Here is a 22,978-nt window from a genome sequence, read left to right as displayed (position 1 = left end):
TAATGTATGCTATTTGTCCACATGTTCAGACGAGTATATTTTACACTGTACATGGCCATGGGCGTCTGCAGGGGGGGGCAAGGGGGGGCGCTTGCCCCCCCCTGGATCCTGGGCTGCCAACAGCGGGGGACAGAGGGCACTGGCGTGACAGGATTTAGCGCGCTCACGATGTGCAAGGAAGCGCGCGCGTATCTTCCCTGCTTCCCCCCCACCTGGGACCCCCCCTTCCTCCCCCCGAGCCCGCTCACAGCCGCTCGCGGCACTTCCTGCGCCTGCTGCTAGTGAGCGCGTGACTGTCCGTGACGCAGAATCTTCCCGCTCCTCTACTGGTGGCTGCGCAGTGTCCCCCCTTCTTCCCCGGGTCTCCGTGGCTGCCCACCCGCCCAGGGTGACAGTAGGTAGGTGCAGGGGTGCGGCCGCCAGGGGGGGAGGGGTTGCCTACTATCCTGGTGCTCCCTCCTGCCCTGGTGCTCCCATCCCCCGTCCCCTTGGTGTGGAAGATGAGCGCGGGGGCGGGTAATGGTGATGCACTGCTGGCTGGTCGGATCTCCGGCCTTCCCCCCCCCCCCCCTCCCGTCCCCCCCCCTCCTGTCCCCCCCCCCCCCCCCCCCCCCGTCCCCAGGCACTTACATCCGGCGCTGCATCTCTTGCTCCACTTTGTGTGTGTGTGTGTGTGTGTGTGTGCGTGTCTGTCTGAGGCGTGTGTGTGTGTCTGTCTGAGGCGTGTGTGTGTGTGTGTGTGTCTGAGGCTGTGTGTGTGTGTGTGTGTGTCTGAGGCTGTGTGTGTGTGTGTCTGTCTGAGGCGTGTGTGTGTGTGTGTGTCTGAGGCTGTGTGTGTGTGTGTGTGTGTCTGAGGCTGTGCGTGTGTGTGTGTGTCTGAGGCTGTGTGTGTGTGTGTGTGTGTCTCTGAGGCTGTGTGTGTGTGTGTGTGTGTGTGTGTGTGTGTGTCTGAGGCTGTGTGTGTGTGTGTCTGAGGCTGTGTGTGTGTGTGTCTGAGGCTGTGTGTGTGTGTGTGTGTCTGAGGCTGTGTGTGTGTGTGTGTGTGTATGTGTGTGTCTGAGGCTGTGTGTGTGTCTGAGGCTGTGTGTGTGTGTGTCTGAGGCTGTGTGTGAGTGTGTCTGAGGGTGTGTGTGGGTGTGTCTGAGGCTGTGTGTGGGTGTGTCTGAGGCTGTGTGTGTATGTGTGTGTGTGTGTCTCTGAGGCTGTGTGTGTGTGTGTGTGTGTGTGTGTGTGTGTGTCTGAGGCTGTGTGTGTGTGTGTCTGAGGCTGTGTGTGTGTGTGTGTGTCTGAGGCTGTGTGTGTGTGTGTGTGTGTATGTGTGTGTCTGAGGCTGTGTGTGTGTCTGAGGCTGTGTGTGTGTGTGTGTGTGTCTGAGGCTGTGCGTGTGTGTGTGTGTCTGAGGCTGTGTGTGTGTGTGTGTGTGTCTCTGAGGCTGTGTGTGTGTGTGTGTGTGTGTGTGTGTGTGTCTGAGGCTGTGTGTGTGTGTGTCTGAGGCTGTGTGTGTGTGTGTCTGAGGCTGTGTGTGTGTGTGTGTGTCTGAGGCTGTGTGTGTGTGTGTGTGTGTATGTGTGTGTCTGAGGCTGTGTGTGTGTCTGAGGCTGTGTGTGTGTGTGTCTGAGGCTGTGTGTGAGTGTGTCTGAGGGTGTGTGTGGGTGTGTCTGAGGCTGTGTGTGGGTGTGTCTGAGGCTGTGTGTGTATGTGTGTGTGTGTGTGTTTCTGAGGCTGTGTGTGTCTGAGGCTGTGTGTGTGTGTCTGTCTGGTGTGTGTGGCTGTCTGGTGTGTGTGTGTGGCTGTCTGGTGTGTGTGTGTGGCTGTGTGTGTGTGGTATGTGGCTTTGTGTGGCTGTGTGGCTGTCTGGTGTGTGTGTGTGTGTGGCTGTCTGGTGTGTGTGTGTGTGGCTGTCTGGTGTGTGTGTGTGTGTGTTTGTGGCTGTCTGGTGTGTGTGTGTGTGTGTGTGGCTGTCTGGTGTGTGTGTGTGTGTGTGTGTGGCTGTCTGGTGTGTGTGTGTGGCTGTCTTGTGTGTGTGTGTGTTGTGGTGTGAAGATGGTCAGCGCAAACCTCATGGGCCTCCCGATGTCGATGGAACCGAATGGAATAGAAGGATATGGATAAAAAGAATTATAATCTCAGTGTATTAGATACACCTGTGGGGGAGGAGGGGGGGTGGGGTGTGTGGGGGATGGGGGAGGGGGGTAAGGGCAGGGGGTGGAGGCAAGGAGGAGGATAATGCTGGAGGGGTTGATAATCAGTTTTCCACTTTATCTAATCAAAGAATACATAAAATGATGGATTCAGTGACTCACACGGGCTTGTGTGGTGTCTCTCCCTCAACGCTGACTGTAGTGGATTTATTACAGACTCATATGCTGGAGTCTCAATAACATAAAACTCACACAGCCTGATGTGAGTCCTTGTCCTCAGATGGTGATGTCCCGTATGGATGGTGTCTGGGTTGTCTCAGCAGAATTATCCCCCGATGGGTGTAGTGTGTGAGTGTCTCCTCTCCCCGTTTCCCAGATGACCAAAAGGAGTGTATGCCAACAAGGGTTAACAACAATAAAAAAGGTCTTTAATGGGTATACAGTGGAGACATAAGCATATGAAATGCAAACATGTGGTGAACCATAAAAAGTATAGAACAATCTATGACAAAATGAAATAAATTATACTAAGACAAAATGAAATAAAATGAAATAAAGCAAACACAAGGACTACACTCACACTTGAAGTCAAATAAAATGGCCCAGCCTCAGCCGCTCGGTACACTCCTGCACGGTCTCCTCCTCCGTTCTTGTTCCCACTCGCGCGTCCGGCAGCGGAACCGGAAAGGGGATCTGCACCGGATGTCCTGTAGTGTGCTGGGTCCCTCTCTCAATGAGCTCCGGCAGGGAACAACGCGTTTCGCAATAAGCTTCGTCAGGTTCCTGCCGGATGCTCATTGTGTACTGTATATATAGGTATCCCCCTTTAATTAATTGGTTGATCACCTGTTTCTGATTAAAATTAAAACGGAGTTAAAATGACTATTTTATGTCTTAATAGGTGCTGCCGTCAATAACCCTTAGTGTCTATGGTAACCGGATGGTGGATTTCAACTGTGTAAGAAGAAATTGCATAATAAAAATAATCTATACCCAGCACTAATTAAAAATGGGTGTTCAAACAGACTGAATTTTTCTTTCCATTGCGCGACTATCTGGTGGGAACAGTAGTTTCAAAATAATCATAGTGTTAGGAACCATTAAAATCCTCCGTGAGTCACTCCTTTTAAACTTTTTTTGCTGTTAGTTAAAATCTTGCCATTCGTAATACAATGGTGCCACCATGTGGCCGAACGTGAAAATTACATCTACCGTGACATTGCATAATCATATTTCTTACTGTGGGCAGTAGCCCTACATTTGTACCAAACACATTTAGAATGGTTATAGAAAAAGGTATATTAGAAAATAGGGAAAAGGATTTAAAACCTAATGATTTGACAGGCACATTTGAAATGATTAAGGGAACATCTAAAAACCTTTTCTTCCTAGGAAGAGCAAGAATGAGTGTACATAAACAGTTAAAACCTAATGTGGCTCAATCCTTAGGATGGAGAACCCTGGAGTGCTCGTTCAGCTAACTTAGACATCATTTAAGGAATAGCATTGATAAAAACTTTATCATGGTTGAAACCATGGTGCCACCTTGTGGCTGTATGTGGAAATTACATCGACATTGTCATTTCTAATAGTATTCCTTCCACACTGTGGGCAATGTGCTTCACAAATACCATAACGTTGTTTCAAATCTTTCTATTCTAGACATCATTTACGAAAACATACGGACTGTTATACACAGACTCATGCCATTAATAATGGATACACAAGAGATTTGTATGTCAGAAGGTCCACAGATTCAAGACAGACCTATATCTAATATGTGAAACTTAGAAAATGTTCAAGGTTATTCGTTGCTAGTTTCTAACTTCAAATCTGCTTGCAGTTTCATACAGAGTGAGTTCATTGGTTGTCCCGATGATGTGCATCACTTGTGGTCCTCAAGGGCAGGTTCAAGGTGAATTCGTATACGATACGCACTCCCCTATAGGAAATGGGATGGGAGAGGAATCAGTGTGTGTTTGGACATGATTCTGGAATGATTTTTTTTTATTTAAAATGACTTTTAAAAAGGGGGAAATGGGAACAGATCAATGTGTGTTCAAAGAAAGGCTGCAATGTCTATATCTACGTTAAGGCCTGCGGGTGCCAGGCTTTTCAGTTTATAGATCCAAAAAGTTTCTTTTCGCGATAGAGATGTCAGTCTGTCCCCTCCCCTCCAATGAGGGGGGACTACTTCGATGCCCCTGAATTCAAGGCCTGATGGGTCTCCTTGGTGATGCAGTGCAAAATGCTTTGAGACGCTATGTGTCATTAATTTGCGTCTAATGTTCCCTAGGTGCTCCAGAATGCGTACCCGTAGTTGTCTACTGGTACGTCCTACATACTGGAGTCCACAGGGGCAATTTAAAAGGTAAACTACGAATTCTGATTTACAGTTGATGAAACTGGTGATTTTAAACTGTTCTCCTGTTATTTTAGAGATGAACTGAATTTTTTCTTTGGTTCCCTGTTTGCATGCTTTGCAAGAATTACATCTATGGAAACCTTTAACTTTTTGTAGCCAGTTGGGATCATGGCCTGTTACGCTATTTTCTGGCCTAAAAAGGCTTGGTGCTTACTGCACCGACACACTTTATTCGAGCAAATACCCGGTATGTACCTGGCAGATACCTGGAATGCGCCGCTCCTCACCTCTGACAAGCCCCGTTGCATTTGCCTTCCCAGCCTGGGTTCATGCCTGGCTGATGGGCGGCTGATCTGTTAAATGATAATGATTAGGATTTAATAGGCTGCAATGCTTCGCGTGTCTACCAGATGGCATAAATTCATGAATTGTAATGCAGTATATATATATATACTGTGCAGTATTGCAGCCAGCGGGAATAAAATGCTTCAATCCCTGACTGGAAAATACCTCAATGCACTCGGGCAGAAAACAGTCACAAACCTCAATACACCCGGGTATACCCGAATTCGTGGGACTAGCCGAGCTCGAATAAAGTGTGTCGCCAGTGTACCTTCTTTTGATATTATCTGCCCTCTTATAGATGACTCTCGGCTTCCCTGGAAGATAATCCTTCAGAGTGGGGTCTCCTTGTAGGAGATGCCAGTGTTTATTCAGAATTTGTTGTATGCTTCCTGCATCTTGGCTGTACTGTGTTAAAAAAGCTATGCTGAACTCCTCTTTGGGCTTTGGTGGATTTGTTTTGAGGATTTCACTACGTTTGAGCTTCCCTACATCTCTTATTGCTATATCCATTTTGTCGTTATCATAGTTTTTAGCAATGAAGCGGTTTTTAAGTATATTGGATTGCTCCCTATAGACATTATCATCGCTACAGTTTCTCCTAATTCTGCGAAACTGTCCTGGGGGTATGTTCTTTAACCAATTCTTGTGGTGGCAGCTGGTGTTGAGTAAGTAATTGTTACAGTCTACTGTTTTGAAGAAAGTTTTGGTCTTAAGTGTATTGTCTTCTATATAGATTGTTAGATCTAAGAAGTCTACTGAGTTAATTCCTATACATGAAGTGAAAGCCAAATTTCTCTCATTGTTGTTAATGTAATTTAAGAAGTGATTCAAGTTTTCGCTACTGCCTTTCCAGATGAAGAACACATCATCGATGTATCTTCGCCACAGGACGAGATCCGCACCAAAATCATGGTCCGACCAGATGGTGTCGGTCTCCCAATTGTCCATGAACAAGTTGGCATAACTTGGTGCGAATTTCGTACCCATCGCTGTACCACATTTTTGTAAAAAGTAGGTTCCATCGAAATTAAAAAGGTTGTGTTTAAGGATGAAATTGATACTTTCTAAAATAAAGCGTTGCTGTTCTATTTTAACCGTTTTATCGCTTGTTATTGTCCTATTGATGGCTTCAATTCCATCATCATGCTTTATGGACGTGTATAATGAAGTTACGTCACAAGTGCACATTTTATAGTCTTTTTGCCAGACTATCTGTTCTAATATACTAAGAATTTGCGTGGTATCTCTAAGGTAAGACCGCATCTCCGCAACATATGGTTGCAGGAAGCCATCTATATACTCCGATAGTCGCGACGTGAGTGAGCCTATCCCAGAGATGATGGGTCTCCCTGGTGGTGCTTCCATGTTTTTATGTATTTTAGGTAGAAAGTAGAATATCGGCATAACTGGGAACTTGACATTAAGATAGTCATATTCTTTCTCATTTAGGACTCCTGTCGTCCTGCCTTTATCTAGCAGAGTGAGGAATTCTGTACAGAATTCTTTATGCGGATTCGTCTTTAGACGTGCATAGGTGATGTCGTCAGACAGTATCCTCTCTGCTTCTCCCTTATAATATTCAGTGTCCATAATGACTACCCCCCCCCTTGTCTGCTTGTTTAAAGGTGATTCCCTTATCTTTTTCTAAGTTTTGTAGAGCGATTTTTTCTTTAAGTGTTAGATTATTCTTTGTTAGCTTAGTCGTGTTCGAGGTCAGTCTGTCGAAATCCTCCTGGATTTTCTGATGGAATACTTCAAGATTGTGGCCTTTCGCCCAACTAGGATAGAATTTAGACTTATTTTTGAGGTTGGAATGTTTGAACTCATCACTCTCTTGGCATTATTGCTCACTATGGGCCTCATGCAGTAAGCGTCGATTATGTGAAATCGGCAAGCTTACCGATTAGGCATGTTATTGGCGATTTTTCCTCTCCGTATGCAGTAAGTGCCAAATACATTCAAAATCAACCCGAAAACAAATCCGCCCACTCTCACGATGATTAGCCGATCACACACAGGTGTATCGGCGTGCGTGGCGGGGTGCTGTTAGGTTGCCCAATCACAAATCTTGCTGAATCAGGCGAAACAAGCATGTATTGGATAGCGCGCCATATTTAAAGGCAACGTGTACTGCTAATCATTCTCTGTGTTGTTGGGAGTGAGAGAGAGAGAGACGCACAGAGCTGGCTGATTGAAGATTTGCATATTGACTGAGAGACTTGTTGTGTATTGGGTGAGCTTTGTCCATTGTTGTTTTGTTTACATCTTTGTCTTGTTTTATATGTGGAAGTGTTTCGTGTGATTGGCTGTACATTTATTGTCTGTTTTTTGTGAGTGCTGGAAGTATGCCCGCAAAGCGTGGGAAGAGTGATGCTGGTGGGAGTGGGAGTGCTACTCGTGCGAGTACGCGTCGGAGTGAACGTACTGTTCAGGGGAGTGATGTTGCTGGGAGTGCGAGTGGTGTTGCTGGGAGTGGGAGTGCTGTTGCTGGGAGTGTGAGTGCTGTTGCTGGGAGTGGGAGTGCTGTTGCTGGGAGTGGGAGTGCTGGTGCTAGGAGTGGGAGTGCTGGTGCTGGGAGTGGGAGTGCTGGTGCTAGGAGTGGGAGTGCTGGTGCTGGGAGTGGGAGTGCTGGTGCTGGGAGTGGGAGTGCTGGTGCTAGGAGTGGGAGTGCTGGTGCTGGGAGTGCTGCTGGTGGCGCAGTTGCTGATGGGGTGTCTGGTGGTGGCGTGCTTGCTGGTGGCCAGCTTTTGGAGGCTCTTCCATTGGAAGAAGGAGAGTCCAGTCAGCACCAGCCAAGCTCTGAGCCTAAACCTGCTCGGAAGAAACGTGTGGAGAAGCCACGTAATCCTCGCTTCAATGACCAGGAAAATACAGCTCTTGTCACTGGCATTCTGGAGCACTATGACAGTATATATGGACATTTACTAGGTAAGTGTACCTTTACATTTATTATTCAAATACATGTGATCCTAGGTCATCTGAGTTTTGTTCATATGCAAATATGGGTTCAGAATATCTTTCTATGTTAATTAGTCTGGAAACACAGCTTTTTATCATGCCTTACAAGGACAACTAAACACAGGCGGTCAATTTGCCATAACTGCATACAATATGAATGCAACCTTGCTTACATGTCTATGTTTAGTAGTGAATGCTCATGTGCTTCATATATTACACGTAAAACAGCATGTTTGCTATCTCTTGGAACAGCTAGCAGTGTAGGAAACTGGTGCTTCTATTATTATTAAGTTACCTCATATATTTTATATGTTTTTCAAGGGCGGACAAGTTCATCAAGCAGAAAAGAAATGTGGGACACAATAGTCATTGGTGTCAATGCGTGTGGGAATCATGTGAGGGACAAGCGGAATTGTCACAAGAGATTTGATGATATTAGGTCCAAATTGAAAAAGAAAATACAACACCAACGCGTGCATGCTACTGGCACTGGAGGTGGGCCGACACCACAACGTCTGATATTAACTCCATTGGAGGAGCTGCTTCGGGCAAAATTACTTCCCGTCGTCGTGGAAGGCTTACCTGGTGACCGTGATATTGGAATTTATCCCTCACAATTTCCACCAGGTGAGAAATATTACTGTACTAGGCGTGTCATTGCTTACAGTTATTTTGCATATTTACACTGCTTTTTATACTGTCTTCACAATATAAGCATACCTGCATCTATATATGTATATGTCTGATTCTGTATATATATATATCTCAAAATAGACATATATGTTGTAGTCCTACTAAAAGCAGTAACTAATATAGCACGTGCCATTGCGTGCTCATTTACATGTGAATTCCCAAAATGCATTGCTGCAGTGGAAGCAATTGATGGTGGGCGAAGATGGGGAACAACAGGGTAGTACACATGTGTAACACATGTTAATGAGAAATTATTACTAGCTACAGGTACAGAACATAAATATGTATAATATTATTGTGTATTTTATTTATTTTACTCCGACAAACATGACATTACTGCCTATTTTAAGCATGCATCAAATATATTGCATGCAACTGCCTACAAACATCACTTGCACTAACACATCTATAGTTGTTTATGAAAAGGTCCATTTTTGCTTTAACTCATATACAGACAGCATAATGAGGCACACGTATCATATGTTATGTCATTGTTTTCATAACTTTAAAACTGCACACGACTATTTAGCTCATCTACCATTGTGTTAAAGCAGCTGCAATTAATATCTCATCACAGCATACACTTCAACAGAGGGGGTGGGGTTCAGCACACACACAAATTACAGGCTCATTTTAGGGTCAACTTAGTTCACACCATTTTCACCTGTTTCAGGTAATTGAAAGGTGTGGCTGATTAGGCTTTTTGGGGAAGGGAATACCGTTATTACAACCTGACTAGCACAACTGAAGTTAATCACACTCATTTGAAAGCTACACTTTAGCTACTAAATGCCCCAACAACTCATTACTTATCAAAGCGTACGTCACACATTAGTTCACTCATATCTATAGTTGAACTACTATCAACAACACATTATTACACACTGCATGTGTTGTCTTGTTGAGTGACAGCCACATTCAGGTGTGCCACATCTTCTATTAATGTACCACACATATCCTCTACCAAAAACAACACTTTTTGCAATATGACCACCTTCATGATAACCATTGTGAATGGTCATCTCATGATAGTTATGAACATTATGATACTGATATCACTACACAACATATGATTTTTATGTTCAAATTTAATCTATTTATCCTCACGCATTACTGCAGGAACATAGTATGTTTTATGTTAGGGAACTCAAAACTTCTAAGTACACAGGCATGTACATTGTTATTACAACTATTTATGTTCACTTTCACACACACATTTTGGGTTAAGGAAATGATGCTGTTAGGTACTCGTAAATACAGAACATACAATAACTGTTTGTTCAATATTTACACATGTAAATGTAAAACTTATGTTATTGTTATATATAGTTGCCCCTGAAGGACATGTGTCACCTGAGACGGAACAAGTGTCTTCACCTGGGTCAGCCAGCTCAACACACCTAGAAGGTGAGTGTATCAGTTGGTGGCCATATAATATGTGCTCTTCTATATGTTATGTTGTCATGTTCATTATTTGTTTTGCACATCTTCTTTAAATAGGATTACTTAGTGTCAGTGAAAATGAAGTGTAAGGCAACATGTATTGTGTTAGTGATGTTAACAATCATGTAGGAGTTGTGAGTTTACAGCAAGTTTTCATTCACTCATATTTCATACTGAGTCCAAACATTATTCTTAAGTCAAGGTAGTTTTTAATGTGAGGTTATAAAACGTATGGAAACATGTTAGTTGTTACTTATGACACAGTAGAATTACATAGTAACACAGCAGAGATTAACATGCCATTTAATAATGTGTACATTTATTTGTAGAACATGATGATGAGGATTATGATGATGATGATGATGATGATGATGCCGCCATAGACACACAAATACAAGCAAGTGACCATGAAGAGGTTCCAATTGAAACTGTTTTACCGCCAAATCGTCCAGCAAATACCACATACGATGCAATTGTAGCTTCTGAGGGAAAAATTGTGGAAGCAGAAAATCGTCGCCATTCTGACCTGATGACAGTGCTGGAAAGGATGATTGCACTGCAGGAAGAAACAGTTTCACAATTGGCACATCTCCACAGAGTCTTCATTGAAGTGCCTAAACAGTTGCAAAAAATCAACACCTCATTCGAAGCATTAGTTGTTCAGCAAACACAAGCTAATTACTTGAGAATGACTAATGTACCACAATTCAACTTGAACACCTCACAGGCAGGATCTGTTCATGCTGGTCAGTTTTCACCACATGCTTCTGATCTTCATTCACCAGGTCCGAATGTTACCGGTCAAGTAGCAGACATTGCTGTGCAGGTTCCTGACGACATGCTACCGCTGCCATCGGTACAAAATCAGCAGCTGACACCTACAAAGGAGGCGACACAAACAAAACACAAGCAGTTACTACTGACCAGTTTTTGGTCAAAAACAAAAAAAGACACACATGAAACAGAGCAACCATCACTTGTGCAGTGTCTACCAACTTGCTCACATGTGTCAGTGGGCACAAGCCCTGTCGGTGAGTCACTGGCCACAAGCCCTGTCCGTGAACAGTCACTACCCACAAGCCCTGTAAGTGAGTCACTGCCCAAAAGCCCTGTCGGTGAACAGTCACTGCCCAAAAGCCCTGTAGGTGAACAGTCACTGCCCAAAAGCCCTGGAGGTGAGTCACTGCCCAAAAGCCCTGTAGGTGAACAGTCACTGCCCAAAAGCCCTGTAGGTGAGTCACTGGCCACAAGCCCTGCCCGTGAAGTGAAGAGGCCAGTCAAAGTGGCTCTGTTGTGGCTAAAGTTGTTGCCAAACGAAAAAGGAAAATACAAGAGACAACAAGCAGGCCTGTTACTCGATCTCAAAAGGAACAAAAAAAATAAATGTTATAATTCACTAAATATGTCTTTGGCCTTGTTTTGTTGACTTCAGATTATCTAATTAATATTGTATGTATGCAGAAGACTGTGTTGTTTCCAAACTTTCAAGTATGTTCTTGTACACGTGAAGTTTTGGAAATGTTAACAGTCCTAATTAAAGAATAGTGTTATAAATATTGATGTATTAATCGTCTGTTCAGTAATGGTCCACCAGGAGCCAGTTGCTAAGTTTAGAGAAGCTGCCATTCACTTTGCAGCAAAACATTGCATTTGGGTGTGTTACTTGATGTAATCATTGCATGTGCATATTATTCACATGCAATTAAAAAAAAACCTATTTAACTGCAAACATCTTTCTTGTACGTGTACAGCAGGATTATGTGTAAAATATTACTTACCTTTGCCTTGCTTGGGCATTGTAATGTTGTCCTTTAATCATTTATGTGTTCTTGTTTCAAGAACATCTCTGAATTTATACTAATATATATGTAGTATGTATGCATATATGCACACACACACACACACACAGACACACACTGTGTGTGTGTGTGTGTGTATGTATATATAGTACTATCTAAACTGGTATAGATGTATTTACAAAAAACATACACTTCATGCTTCCTTGTGAAAACACAGTATTTTAATAATACAGGCCTAATGTTTGAAAACTATACTAAGTGTGAGCCTCTAACAGTATTGGGCGCAAACAAATGTTTATTACTTAATTCACTCATGTTTATCACCATTTAAATAGGTTTCATACAAGGCCTACTTACTGCCATCAATATGTTGTGTGTACTCCTGCAATATAAAAAAAAAAAAAAAAAGATACATTATATATATATATATATATATATATATACATATACATATATACACACACACACACATATATATATACACACACACACTATTTATATATATATATATATATATATATATATATATACACACACACACTATATATATATATATATATATATATATATATATATATATATATATATATATATACACACAATATATATATATATATATATATATATATATATATATATACACACACACAATATACATATAGTACAATATACTGCACCGACACACTTTATTCGAGCAAATACCCGGTATGTACCTGGCAGATACCTGGAATGCGCCGCTCCTCACCTCTGACAAGCCCCGTTGCATTTGCCTTCCCAGCCTGGGTTCATGCCTGGCTGATGGGCGGCTGATTTGTTAAATGATAATGATTAGGATTTAATAGGCTGCAATGCTTCGCGTGTCTACCAGATGGCATAAATTCATGAATTGTAATGCAGTATATATATATATATACTGTGCAGTATTGCAGCCAGGGGGAATAAAATGCTTCAATCCCTGCCTAGAAAATAACCCAATATACTCGGGCAGAAAACAGTCACAAACCTCAATACACCCGGGTATACCCGAATTCGTGGGACTAGCCGAGCTCGAATAAAGTGTGTCGCCAGTGTACACTTTATATATATATATATATTTATCAGAGAGATATATGTATATATATATAGATACACACGTATTTAAACTCATGCAGACAGGGAGTTAACCAGACTTTCAAATACACACAGAAATGTATGCGGGAAAGAAACATTTCATTTTGCAGGTGTGTGTATTTACTGATATGGCTGTCTAAGCACTATTTTCACACAGTGCTCTTTGTTATTTTGCAAGAAAACTCAATGTTACTTAATTACAAGTGTAGGAATGTTTTCAGAAACGAGATAAAAAAAAGGATACATGTTTGTCCCACAAGCGGCTATCATAAACCACAAATGTTCAACCAATTAAAACTACAAATCCAATTGGCGTTTGAAATGAGGAGTAAAAGTTTATACTTTTGTTGACCTTGAAAAGGAAACACAGAAATTTGTTAGCCATTGAGCAGTTTCATTTTTATGAGCAAAGGACAGATACCTGCACACATCTTTTGTGCTAATCTGCAATGGCTGAAGAATTGGTTAAAAATCAAAATCCGCAGTTAGGGTATAAATACATGGTATCAGAAGCAATTTTATCAACTTGCGGACACAAAGCGAGCACACGCCAAATCTATGATTTGATTCGAGCAAAATATCCTTATTACCAAGACCGTGGGCATGCGCGCAATTTTAATTCCTCAGTAAGATTCACTTTATCAACTAATGACTGTTTTGAACTTGTGCAGGATAAGCTAGAAGACAAGTATGGTTTCTGGAAGATTGCGAAGGAAAAACATTTCACCGTCAAAGAGGGCACACATATTGTGCTTAAAGGCATATTTATTCCTAATGCCAATAGCAATGGATCCGCTACTACTGTTCCGTGTGAATCGATACCTGCTGCAATATCTGCACCCTCCATTCCTGAAACCCACATTGTACAAGAACAAAACTACTATGATTATGTAGCAAGCCTTTCAGCAGAAAGTGCATTGGAATGGGTACCCAAAGAAATGAACCTACCTCCGGACCAATTGTTTGAAGAAAGCAGTGGCGATTCCTATGAGCGCTTCATGGAGGAGATGTGTGACATACTGGATTCAGCGTTTGGGTCAAGCGTGGATGAAAATGCCTTGCATTTCTGGAGCGACCAGTTGCAGGCAGACGAAGAGTTAATTCTAGAAGAATGGTAAATATAACAATCGTTATGCGTTGACTCTGCGTTTAAACTTTTTTTTTTTTTTTAACCACCATTTTCACTTTCAATGCGTGGATACAGCGTAACATTGCACACTGCATAACATGTAGCGATCACAAAGAAATTGTTTCCTAATACAATATAGTAGAACGTGAAAGAGTAGTACACATTGCTGACGGAATAAATATACGTACTTTCCTATCCCTTAAAACATATTAGCAACATTTTACCCTAACTCTAACACATACCTGTTTTGTTATCATGCAACATCTACAACATTTAAAACCGGGTCCACCACGTATGACGTGGGACCCTTGTCATGGGCCAAGGCGTCCTTAAAAAGGATTACGGATGTAAGTCCCGCCCCCAAGCGACGTGCGCGCCTCAAAGCCTATTGGCTGTCATGTTTTGTTATAGTAACGGTAACTGCAGTGTGTCATGTGTGCGGCTCAGTGTTTGTAGGCGTCAACTGGGCGTTAGCCGAATGTTAATTGAGTGGGAGGAGTGTTAGCGTGCGTTTCACGCTGGTTTAACATGACGTCACACGTATTGCATTTGCGCATTGTGTTATCGGCCGTCCTTTCTGTCCAAACACGTCTGTTTAAAAAGAATACAGATGTACTCGTTTAGAACGAATGTAGTTTCGTCTTCATTGTATTTGAAATAAAGATTTTATGTTTACTGGTATTTTCAAGATGTATTGAACGCACAACGTACGCTTTGTTTTGCGCATGCGCTAACAGTTAGTGGAGCCAAGCGTGAAGTGCGTGCGCACACTAAGATGTGCGCGCACATTTTTCAGTATACAGGCAACGTTCACTTCATATACATAGTTATGCCTGCTACAAATTTAAAGAAACATTACATACTGATGTACACTTGTACTTCTAACATATAAGTGAGTGACGTGTGTATGTACACAATCATATAGAGCTGTGTAACGCGTTGTCACGGATACATATATAGTAAGGTGCCATATTTGACCATCATGTGTTTGCTGTATTTCAGAGATGTCAGGGAAGATACAATCGGATCAATGTATGATTTCAGAAGAGTCTACCTTTATATGAGATGATTGTGAGGAGGAGCCACCGACTACTATACTACATATGGAACTAATTTTATATTGCTTGCAGCGCTTATTACCAAACAATTAAAAATGTGATACCCTTATGCCTATATTGCATAAGCACTTCATTAACATAATGATGTTGCAAAATAGTGCCTCATGAATTTTTATTGAGTGTTCTTTAATGACTACTATCATTTTATGGCATGGTGTGTTTTATATATAACAACCATTCCCACTCTGCTAACACATTTGTGTATTCTATTGTGTAATGGAACGTATGACTGTCGAAACTATGTAACAATAATAATAATAATAATAATAATAATTATAATATGAGCATGTTCATGTATAGCGCTGCTAGTTGTACACAGCGCTTTACAGACACATTTTTCAGGCTGAGGTCCCTGGCCCGTGGAACTTACAATTTATTTTTTGCCGCCTGAGGCACAGGGAGATAAAGTGACTTGCCCAAGGTCACAAGGAGCCGACACCGGGAATTGAACCAGACTCCCCTGCTTCAAACTCTCAGTGCCAGTGTGTGTCTTTACTCACTGAGCCACTCCTTCTCCCAATGTAAAGGACACTTACAACCAACTAGCCATTTATTGTTAAAAATCTCTTGTTACATGGGTATGTTGATAAAATGGTTTTGGACTGTAGCAAATAATGTTATTGGCCAGATGTTGGGGTCCCCTACAATGCATGATGTTCTGAATATGACATCAACATCATGTAATGAAGTACGTTTCTGTGTATATTTCATTAACCTAACTAACTATAGTTTACTGTGTTTATTAAACGTTCTAAAAATACATAGTATAGTCAATATGATGATATAAGCTACCATAATAAAGCTGGTGTTATCATTTGTCGGTGTTATACATGGATCCTACACAAATTGATACAGACACAAACAGTTGTCTTAAAAAGTGTGTCTATGCTAATGTGCACGTGATTGACGTTACAATTGTGAGAAAACTTGATAATTATCATCATGATAATGATGAAGTGACGTGATTTATATTCCAAAAATATTACCAACATTGTCATATTGGTAAATTAGAAATGCTAAATGACAGTAACATTTGCCACAAAATTGTCTTTTCTGTTAACAGTTTTACACTTGGTACATGTAGGACACATCCACACACGTGTGACTTATACATACACATGTCACAAATGTAAATTAATGTTGACTATTAATTCTTAGCATTAAAAAACACCTACATTGCTAAATATAAGATGTAGTACGCATTGTTGTGATTACAGGCATTCATGCATGGAGTGTTATGATCAGTCAATTTCATCCGTGATGAATGAGCTCCCGTAAGTAAACAAATAAGTACAGTTATCCCCTTGTCTCCAAACACCTCTATATTACATTAATGGAATTTATAAGGAAACATACATAAAATGTGATGAAATGGGAGTAATCATTTTCTAATACAATGCACATGAAAGCTCAAGAGTAGCTAAATGCATATACATGATACAGAAAGTACATATATGTTACATTTGTGTTTAAACCAATATGTTGGGTTTTGACTTCAAATAATTATAGGAAGATTGATGTAGGCACATCTTATGAGAGATGTCAGCAAATATACATACCATGATCAGTCATACTGGAGATATACCTATAATGCAAAGGAACAATATATAAATTGCAAACATTGACATGCCATCTTCAGTACCGTAAACAACACAGCAAAGTGTGTATTTGGTGTTGAATGTGCAACACCATGTATATTTAATGACATTCAAAATGTAAATCAGCCTGGTGTACACATCATATGGATGTACATGTTACACTGCACCAATAACATTGTATGTAAGCATACTAGAAGCATGAATGAGTATGGGCATAATATGTGTATTGTGTTAGCATAAGGAACAACACAATGCTAAAATATTAGTGCTTTGTTACCCCAGTTGTATTCACATACACACAACTAAAGTACAATTGAAGAGGGATTATATAACCTGTGCAACAATAACATACCGGTGCCACATCCCTTTGTGCACACAGCAGAGAAAAGAAAGGTGTGCAACCCATATTCATCTGTGTCCTACCAGAAGGGTATATAAAAAAACATTATTGTTAAGATAACATAATGTAACTATAAAAGTATAACTTGGAACATATATGTTTTTACTTACAAGAAAAAAATGAATTGATGAGATTCTGGCGTGTCTGGCCACCACTGGCTGTTTGTTCATTTTCAGCAGCTACATGGGTGGGATGCTCGTCTACCAAAGCCTCAGCTAGGTCTGATTGTACATTGTGCCTGAGTGCAACATTGTGCAAAATGCAACAGGCAAGGATAATATCAGACACTTTTTGAGGCTTGTATAGAAGAGCCCCACCAGTTCTGTCCAGACACCTAAATCTGGTCTTGAGTAGGCCAAATGTCCTCTCTATAACAGATCTTGTAGATATATGGGCTGCATTGTACCTCTCCTCTGCTTCAGTTTGAGGGTTTAGCACCAGAGTCAAGAGCCACGGCCTAATTCCGTATCCTGAGTCACCTATAATGAATGGAGCACACATAAGCTGACATTAGTGATCAAATTGTACAATGCCAACATTCCTACATAAAAATGTGTTTTGTGTTAGAACATGTAAATGTGTACTCACCCAGCAGCCAACCATGTTCAAAATGTCCCTCTTCGAACGCATGGAAGACTGAAGAGTTCCTCAGGATAGAGGAATCGTGACTGGAACCAGGGAATTTGGGTACCACATGCATTATCCTCATCGTCGCATCACATACCACCTGTACATTGAGTGAATGGTAGTGCTTACGATTGCGGTACACATGCTCACTCTGACTAGGTGCAATCAAAGCAACATGTGTGCAATCGATTGCACCCAGCACACATGGTATCCCTGCTATATTATAAAAGCCAGTCCTGACTTCCAGCCACTCTGTCGCCTCTGTAGGAAAATGAATATAATTCCTAGCGCGTCTATTGAGTGCATAGAGAAACTGGGTCAAGGCCCGCGAGAATGTAGATTGCGAGACCCCGCCCACTATGCCCACAGTTGTCTGGTATGACGCGGAAGCAAGATAATGTAATGAGCAAAGCATTTTAACAAGCCCAGGGACTGCACGACCTCTGGCTGTGAAAAAATCTAAATCTCCCCTTATCTCCTGATAAAGAGATAAGATTGCTGCTGAACTCAAACGATAGCGACTTACTATCTCCTCCTCACTCATCCCATCTAACACGGTTCTCTCCCTGTACACACGCGGACGAGGCACAACTTGTCTCCTCTGTCTTCTCCTCTGATCTCCTGTCCCTCGGCCTGTCCCTCTCCCTGTCCCTGTCGTATCCACGTGACTGTCCCTGTCACTGTCCCTCGGTCTGTCCCTCCCTTGCCCTATATGATTCTCTTGATCAGCAAGCATGTCATAGAAAAGAATGTTCCTCCGTCTCCTAAACAATCTCAACATTTTGAAATGAGTAGCGGTGAATGAGCAGGTAATGGGCGTCCTTTAAATAGGTATGTGATGATGTCAGGTGACATAGTAAAATGCAAGGTGTTACATTAACATAATAAAGTACTTCTGTGGCAAGCTGTGTGCAGTTGTTGTTATAAGTATTTGTTGTGTGTATTCTGCAGGGAATGATGATATTTGCCAATGATGTGACGTGAAGCTTTGTACAAAGATTGTTTAAAAATAAATAGTGTAATGTGCAATGCATGTAACACTTGTGAACGCAACAGTCAGTCATGTAATTAGACAAAAAGGCTGAGATTGACGTGGGAAAAGTTTGGTGTAACATGTGTAATTAGGCATGTTATTGTCACATGTTGACAACAATGAATAGTCGTGTGCATATGCATGCATTTCTGTAATGAGGATAGTTGCTATAGAATGAGTTTACAAGGTGTCCCAATGATGAATTACTGTACATGTGTGTATAAGTTAGGTTGAAGTGCTTGTAATGCTACGGTTACAATGTAAACATGCAATGTGATTGAGCGTCCAATAAGTGACGTCATGAAAATAGGGAGGACCCAAAAGTATATGTAAACATGAGAATACAGATGTACATGAACGTTTAAAGATGCGTGACACATTACAAGCATTGTGTAATGTAAAGGAAGATGAATATACGGTGTATGTGTGACATGTGTGACATGTGTAACATCATGTAAATAATTGTCGCTCAGTTCAGTAAAATGTGTGATATGATGTGAGGTTCTCCTTTAAGAGTTGAGTATAGTATTTTCCCTTGACACATCATCACATGATGAGTAATGTGACCCGCAAATGCTGACAACATGTAAAAGTAGAATGTTATGCAAATAATACACGTCAGCTGTGACACAATGCAGGGAATGCCCCCCACACTGTAATGCAAATGACGTTTGTATTGTGAGCAATGAAACGTAAACAGTACTATACTGTTATACGTCCCCGCTCCATTGACTCCATTGATGTACAGAAGATTTTTTTTTTCTAAGTGCCGTTCCGGCAGCCTTAGCGATCGTTCTCCCCTCCAAACTGCCAACTTTAGTTGGCGGGAGAAATCGGCCATAACATCTCAATTTCGTAGTGCCGATCAGCCCCGATAAGCTGATTTTTTTTGTTGAATCCAGCCGATTTAAAAAAGTGGCGATCAGTGGCGAAAACAGGCTTATCGGCAGCCGACTGGCCATAACAAAATAATCGGCTCCGAAACCTGGCGAAATCAAGCACTTATCGGCGCTTACTGAATCTCAAACCCAATTTTGGCTATAAAATGGCGATAATTCCCTTATCAACGCTTACTGCATGAGGCCCTATCTCCCTGGTTTGGGCATCTTTTGAGATGAAGAATTTTTTAAGTGTAAGCTGTCTAATGTACTTGTGTGCGTCTATATATAGATTGAAACTATTCGCCTTTGCAACTGGCGCGAAGTTTAACCCCTTTTTTATTAGGTTACATTCATCTATGTTAAGTTCTTTTTTGCTCAGGTTGAATATGTTATTTAGATCACTGCTCTTTTTCTGTGTCCTTCGTCCTCCCCGCTTTCCTCGTGTGGTCTTTTTCTGAGTTTTGTATTTGGTGTTTCTATTTCCTTCTGGTCTTCTAACACTATGAAGCGATTCTGAGTGGCTAGGGGTGGAGGTTTTTTTGTATGGGCCTGTTCTAAAAAATGCCCTGTGTGTGGTCGGGGTGATCTTTGCTCTCTCCCATAGCCCTGCTCCTTGTCTTGTCGTTCCCTGTGTGTTGCCCTCTGTTCCCTATAGGGTGATCTGCGTTCCCTTCTTTGGCTTTGTTCCCTCTGGTGTTTGTGGGGTGACCGGTAGTGTCTCCTTTGGCTCTCTTCTCTTTCATAGCGTCTCTCTCTATATTCCCGATTGGACCCATAATGTTTGTAAGGTGATCTAGGGTCCCTATCCCTGCTCCGTTCTCTTTCATACCTGTTGTCACGACGTTCGAGTGGTGATCTTGCTCTGTAATTGTATGTGGCTGGCTTAGTTGTATGATACCTTTCCTGATACTCCTTTGCTGTAGAATAGTAATTGTGGCTCTCTCCCTGATCCTCTCTGTCTCTATCATTTTTCTTTGTCTCATCCCTTTTGTGACTTGCTGCGTCTTTAATTGTGTGGGTTTTGGTTTCCTTATTTTCTCTGGGTGTTACTAGGGTGTCCGCTTCCTGGCGTCTAGTTGGATTTTGTCTAGCCTCAGTATTGAATGCAACATTTTTGTTGTTTTCATATTTTGGATAGTTCTTATATCTATCGGGATTTGTTGGATAGCTTGATATGTTAGGTCTTGAATTTTGGTGTTTGTTGCTATCTTCCCTACTCCTATATTCAAACATTTTCCTATCCCTTGGTGTGCTAGGTGGGGCCAATGTGACCCTTTGCCACCTGGGGTTGGACCCCACTACATAGTCTTCCTCATCTCGTCTGAATTTTTTGTTCTTAGACTCTATTAGGTTTTTTTCTATGGCGTCTATTTCATCCGCTAGTTTTTTGTCCCTAGTTGCGAAAGTGGGATTATCTGTGGAGATTTCTAGTCTTCTCTGAATTAGTGTAACTTCTTGATCAATTTCTAATAGGGTCTTTGTATGGTGTTTGACGATAAGTTTCATTAAGCTGAATGAACAAGCATCCATGGTTTCCTCCCATTGGACATTATATTCTATGTCTGCTAAATCGAAGGATGATTTCTTATCAAACCGTAAACCCCTAGGGATACGTTTAATGGCTAGGTATTTTTCTAGGTAGACTTTGTCCCAGACCTTCTTGGTCTCTTTCTTGAGTAAATTCTCAAGTTTGTCGAATTCGTTGTTTATTGTTTCTATATCTCCCATCTCCGCTGACTCAATTTCCCTCATTTTGTTTTCTATGTTATTACTTCTGAAAATTCTTTTTGTGAAAACACTCTCCTTGATTTCAACCGAATCTTCTATCTCTATGGCTGCTTCTTCCATATTGAGATTGTCTGTGTGGGGTGCTGCCACCAGGATGGGATTAGAAAGGCCTGGAGGTTGTTTGAACTGGGGCGCTCCCTAGGATTTGTGGCGGAGAAAGTGCTGCAACGCCTTAGCTATTCAAATAAATTGGAATATAGATATGTGATTGTGTACGCAGTGTAAAAGAGTATATAAAAATATATACTGGCCCTTTTTTTGATGATTTCCTGGTTGCTGCTTGACTTCGGAGAAGGGAATCCCGTCTCCTTCTTAGCGTGGCAGTTGTGGTGTGAAGATGGTCAGCGCAAACCTCATGGGCCTCCCGATGTCGATGGAACCGAATGGAATAGAAGGATATGGATAAAAAGAATTATAATCTCAGTGTATTAGATACACCTGTGGGGGAGGAGGGGGTGTGGGGGTGTGGGAGGGGGGAGGGGGGTAAGGGCAGGGGGTGGAGGCAAGGAGGAGGATAATGCTGGAGGGGTTGATAATCAGTTTTCCACTTTATCTAATCAAAGAATACATAAAATTATGGATTCAGTGACTCACACGGGATTGTGTGGTGTCTCTCCCTCAACGCTGACTGTAGTGGATTTATTACAGACTCAAATGCTGGAGTCTCAATAACATAAAACTCACACGGCCTGATGTGAGTCCTTGTCCTCAGAGGGTGATGTCCTGTATGGATGGTGTCTGGGTTGTCTCAGCAGAATTATCCCCCGATGGGTGTAGTGTGTGAGTGTCTCCTCTCCCCGTTTCCCAGATGACCAAAAGGAGTGTATGCCAACAAGGGTTAACAACAATAAAAAAGGTCTTTAATGGGTATACAGTGGAGACATAAGCATATGAAATGCAAATATGTGGTGAACCATAAAAAGTATAAAACAATCTATGACACAATGAATTAAAATGAGACACAATGAAATAAAATGAAATAAAGTAAACACAAGGACTACACTCACACTTGATGGCAAATAAAATGGCCCAGCCTGTGTGTGTGTGTGGCTGTCTTGTGTGTGTGTGTGGCTGTCTGGTGTGTGTGTGGCTGTCTTGTGTGTGTGTGGCGCTGTGGTGCTGTCTGGCGCTCTGTGGCTGAGTGTGTGTGTGTGGTCAGTGTGCGTATTGGTCTGTCTGAGTGTCTGTAGATCAGTGGCTGTGTGCAGGTAAGAGAGAGAATGGGGGGGGGGAGAGAGGGAGAGAATGGGGATGGGGAGGGAGAGAGAATGGGGTGTGTGAAGGGAGAGAGAGAATGGGGGGGGTGGAAGTAGAGAGAGATTGGGGGACAGGGCTGGCAACGGGGGTCTGTCTGGGTTGCGTCCCAGGCCCGGTGAGTTGGGGCCCACCCACGTGTCAGTCAACCACCCTCTCACCCACTCTCCCTCCCTGTCTCCCTCTCCCTCCCTGTCTCCTTCTCTGTCTCCCTGTCTCCCTCACTGTCTCCCTCTCTGTCTCCCTCTCCCTCTCTGTCTCCCTCTCCCTCTCCGTCTCCCTCTCCCTCTCCGTCT

At 42.1% G+C, this 22,978-nt stretch overlaps 1 protein-coding gene across 1 annotated transcript; it reads left to right on the top strand.

Moving 5' to 3' along the window:
• Positions 1 to 8,135: 8,135 nt before the first annotated feature.
• On the top strand, positions 8,136 to 20,300 carry LOC142483001 (uncharacterized). The gene is made up of 4 exons (XM_075583106.1): positions 8,136 to 8,436; positions 9,832 to 9,909; positions 10,275 to 11,120; positions 20,296 to 20,300. The coding sequence occupies exons 1-4, from the start codon at positions 8,160 to 8,162 to the stop codon at positions 20,298 to 20,300; spliced, it is 1,206 nt and encodes a 401-aa protein (XP_075439221.1). The 5' UTR covers positions 8,136 to 8,159.
• The last annotated feature ends 2,678 nt before the right edge of the window (positions 20,301 to 22,978 follow it).

Source organism: Ascaphus truei, unplaced genomic scaffold (assembly GCF_040206685.1).
Source record: "Ascaphus truei isolate aAscTru1 unplaced genomic scaffold, aAscTru1.hap1 HAP1_SCAFFOLD_286, whole genome shotgun sequence".
Lineage (NCBI taxonomy): Eukaryota > Metazoa > Chordata > Amphibia > Anura > Ascaphidae > Ascaphus > Ascaphus truei.
Note: the sequence above shows the minus strand (reverse complement) of the source record. Positions and strands in the feature narration are given on the sequence as shown.

Excerpts from the sequence above, each read along its gene's own strand:
- LOC142483001 (XM_075583106.1), top strand. The coding sequence starts at position 8,160 with ATGTGGGACACAATAGTCATTGGTGTCAATGCGTGTGGGAATCATGTG. Across the intron at positions 8,437-9,831 it reads TCCCTCACAATTTCCACCAG|TTGCCCCTGAAGGACATGTG; the intron begins GTGAGAAATATT and ends TGTTATATATAG. Across the intron at positions 9,910-10,274 it reads CAGCTCAACACACCTAGAAG|AACATGATGATGAGGATTAT; the intron begins GTGAGTGTATCA and ends ATTTATTTGTAG.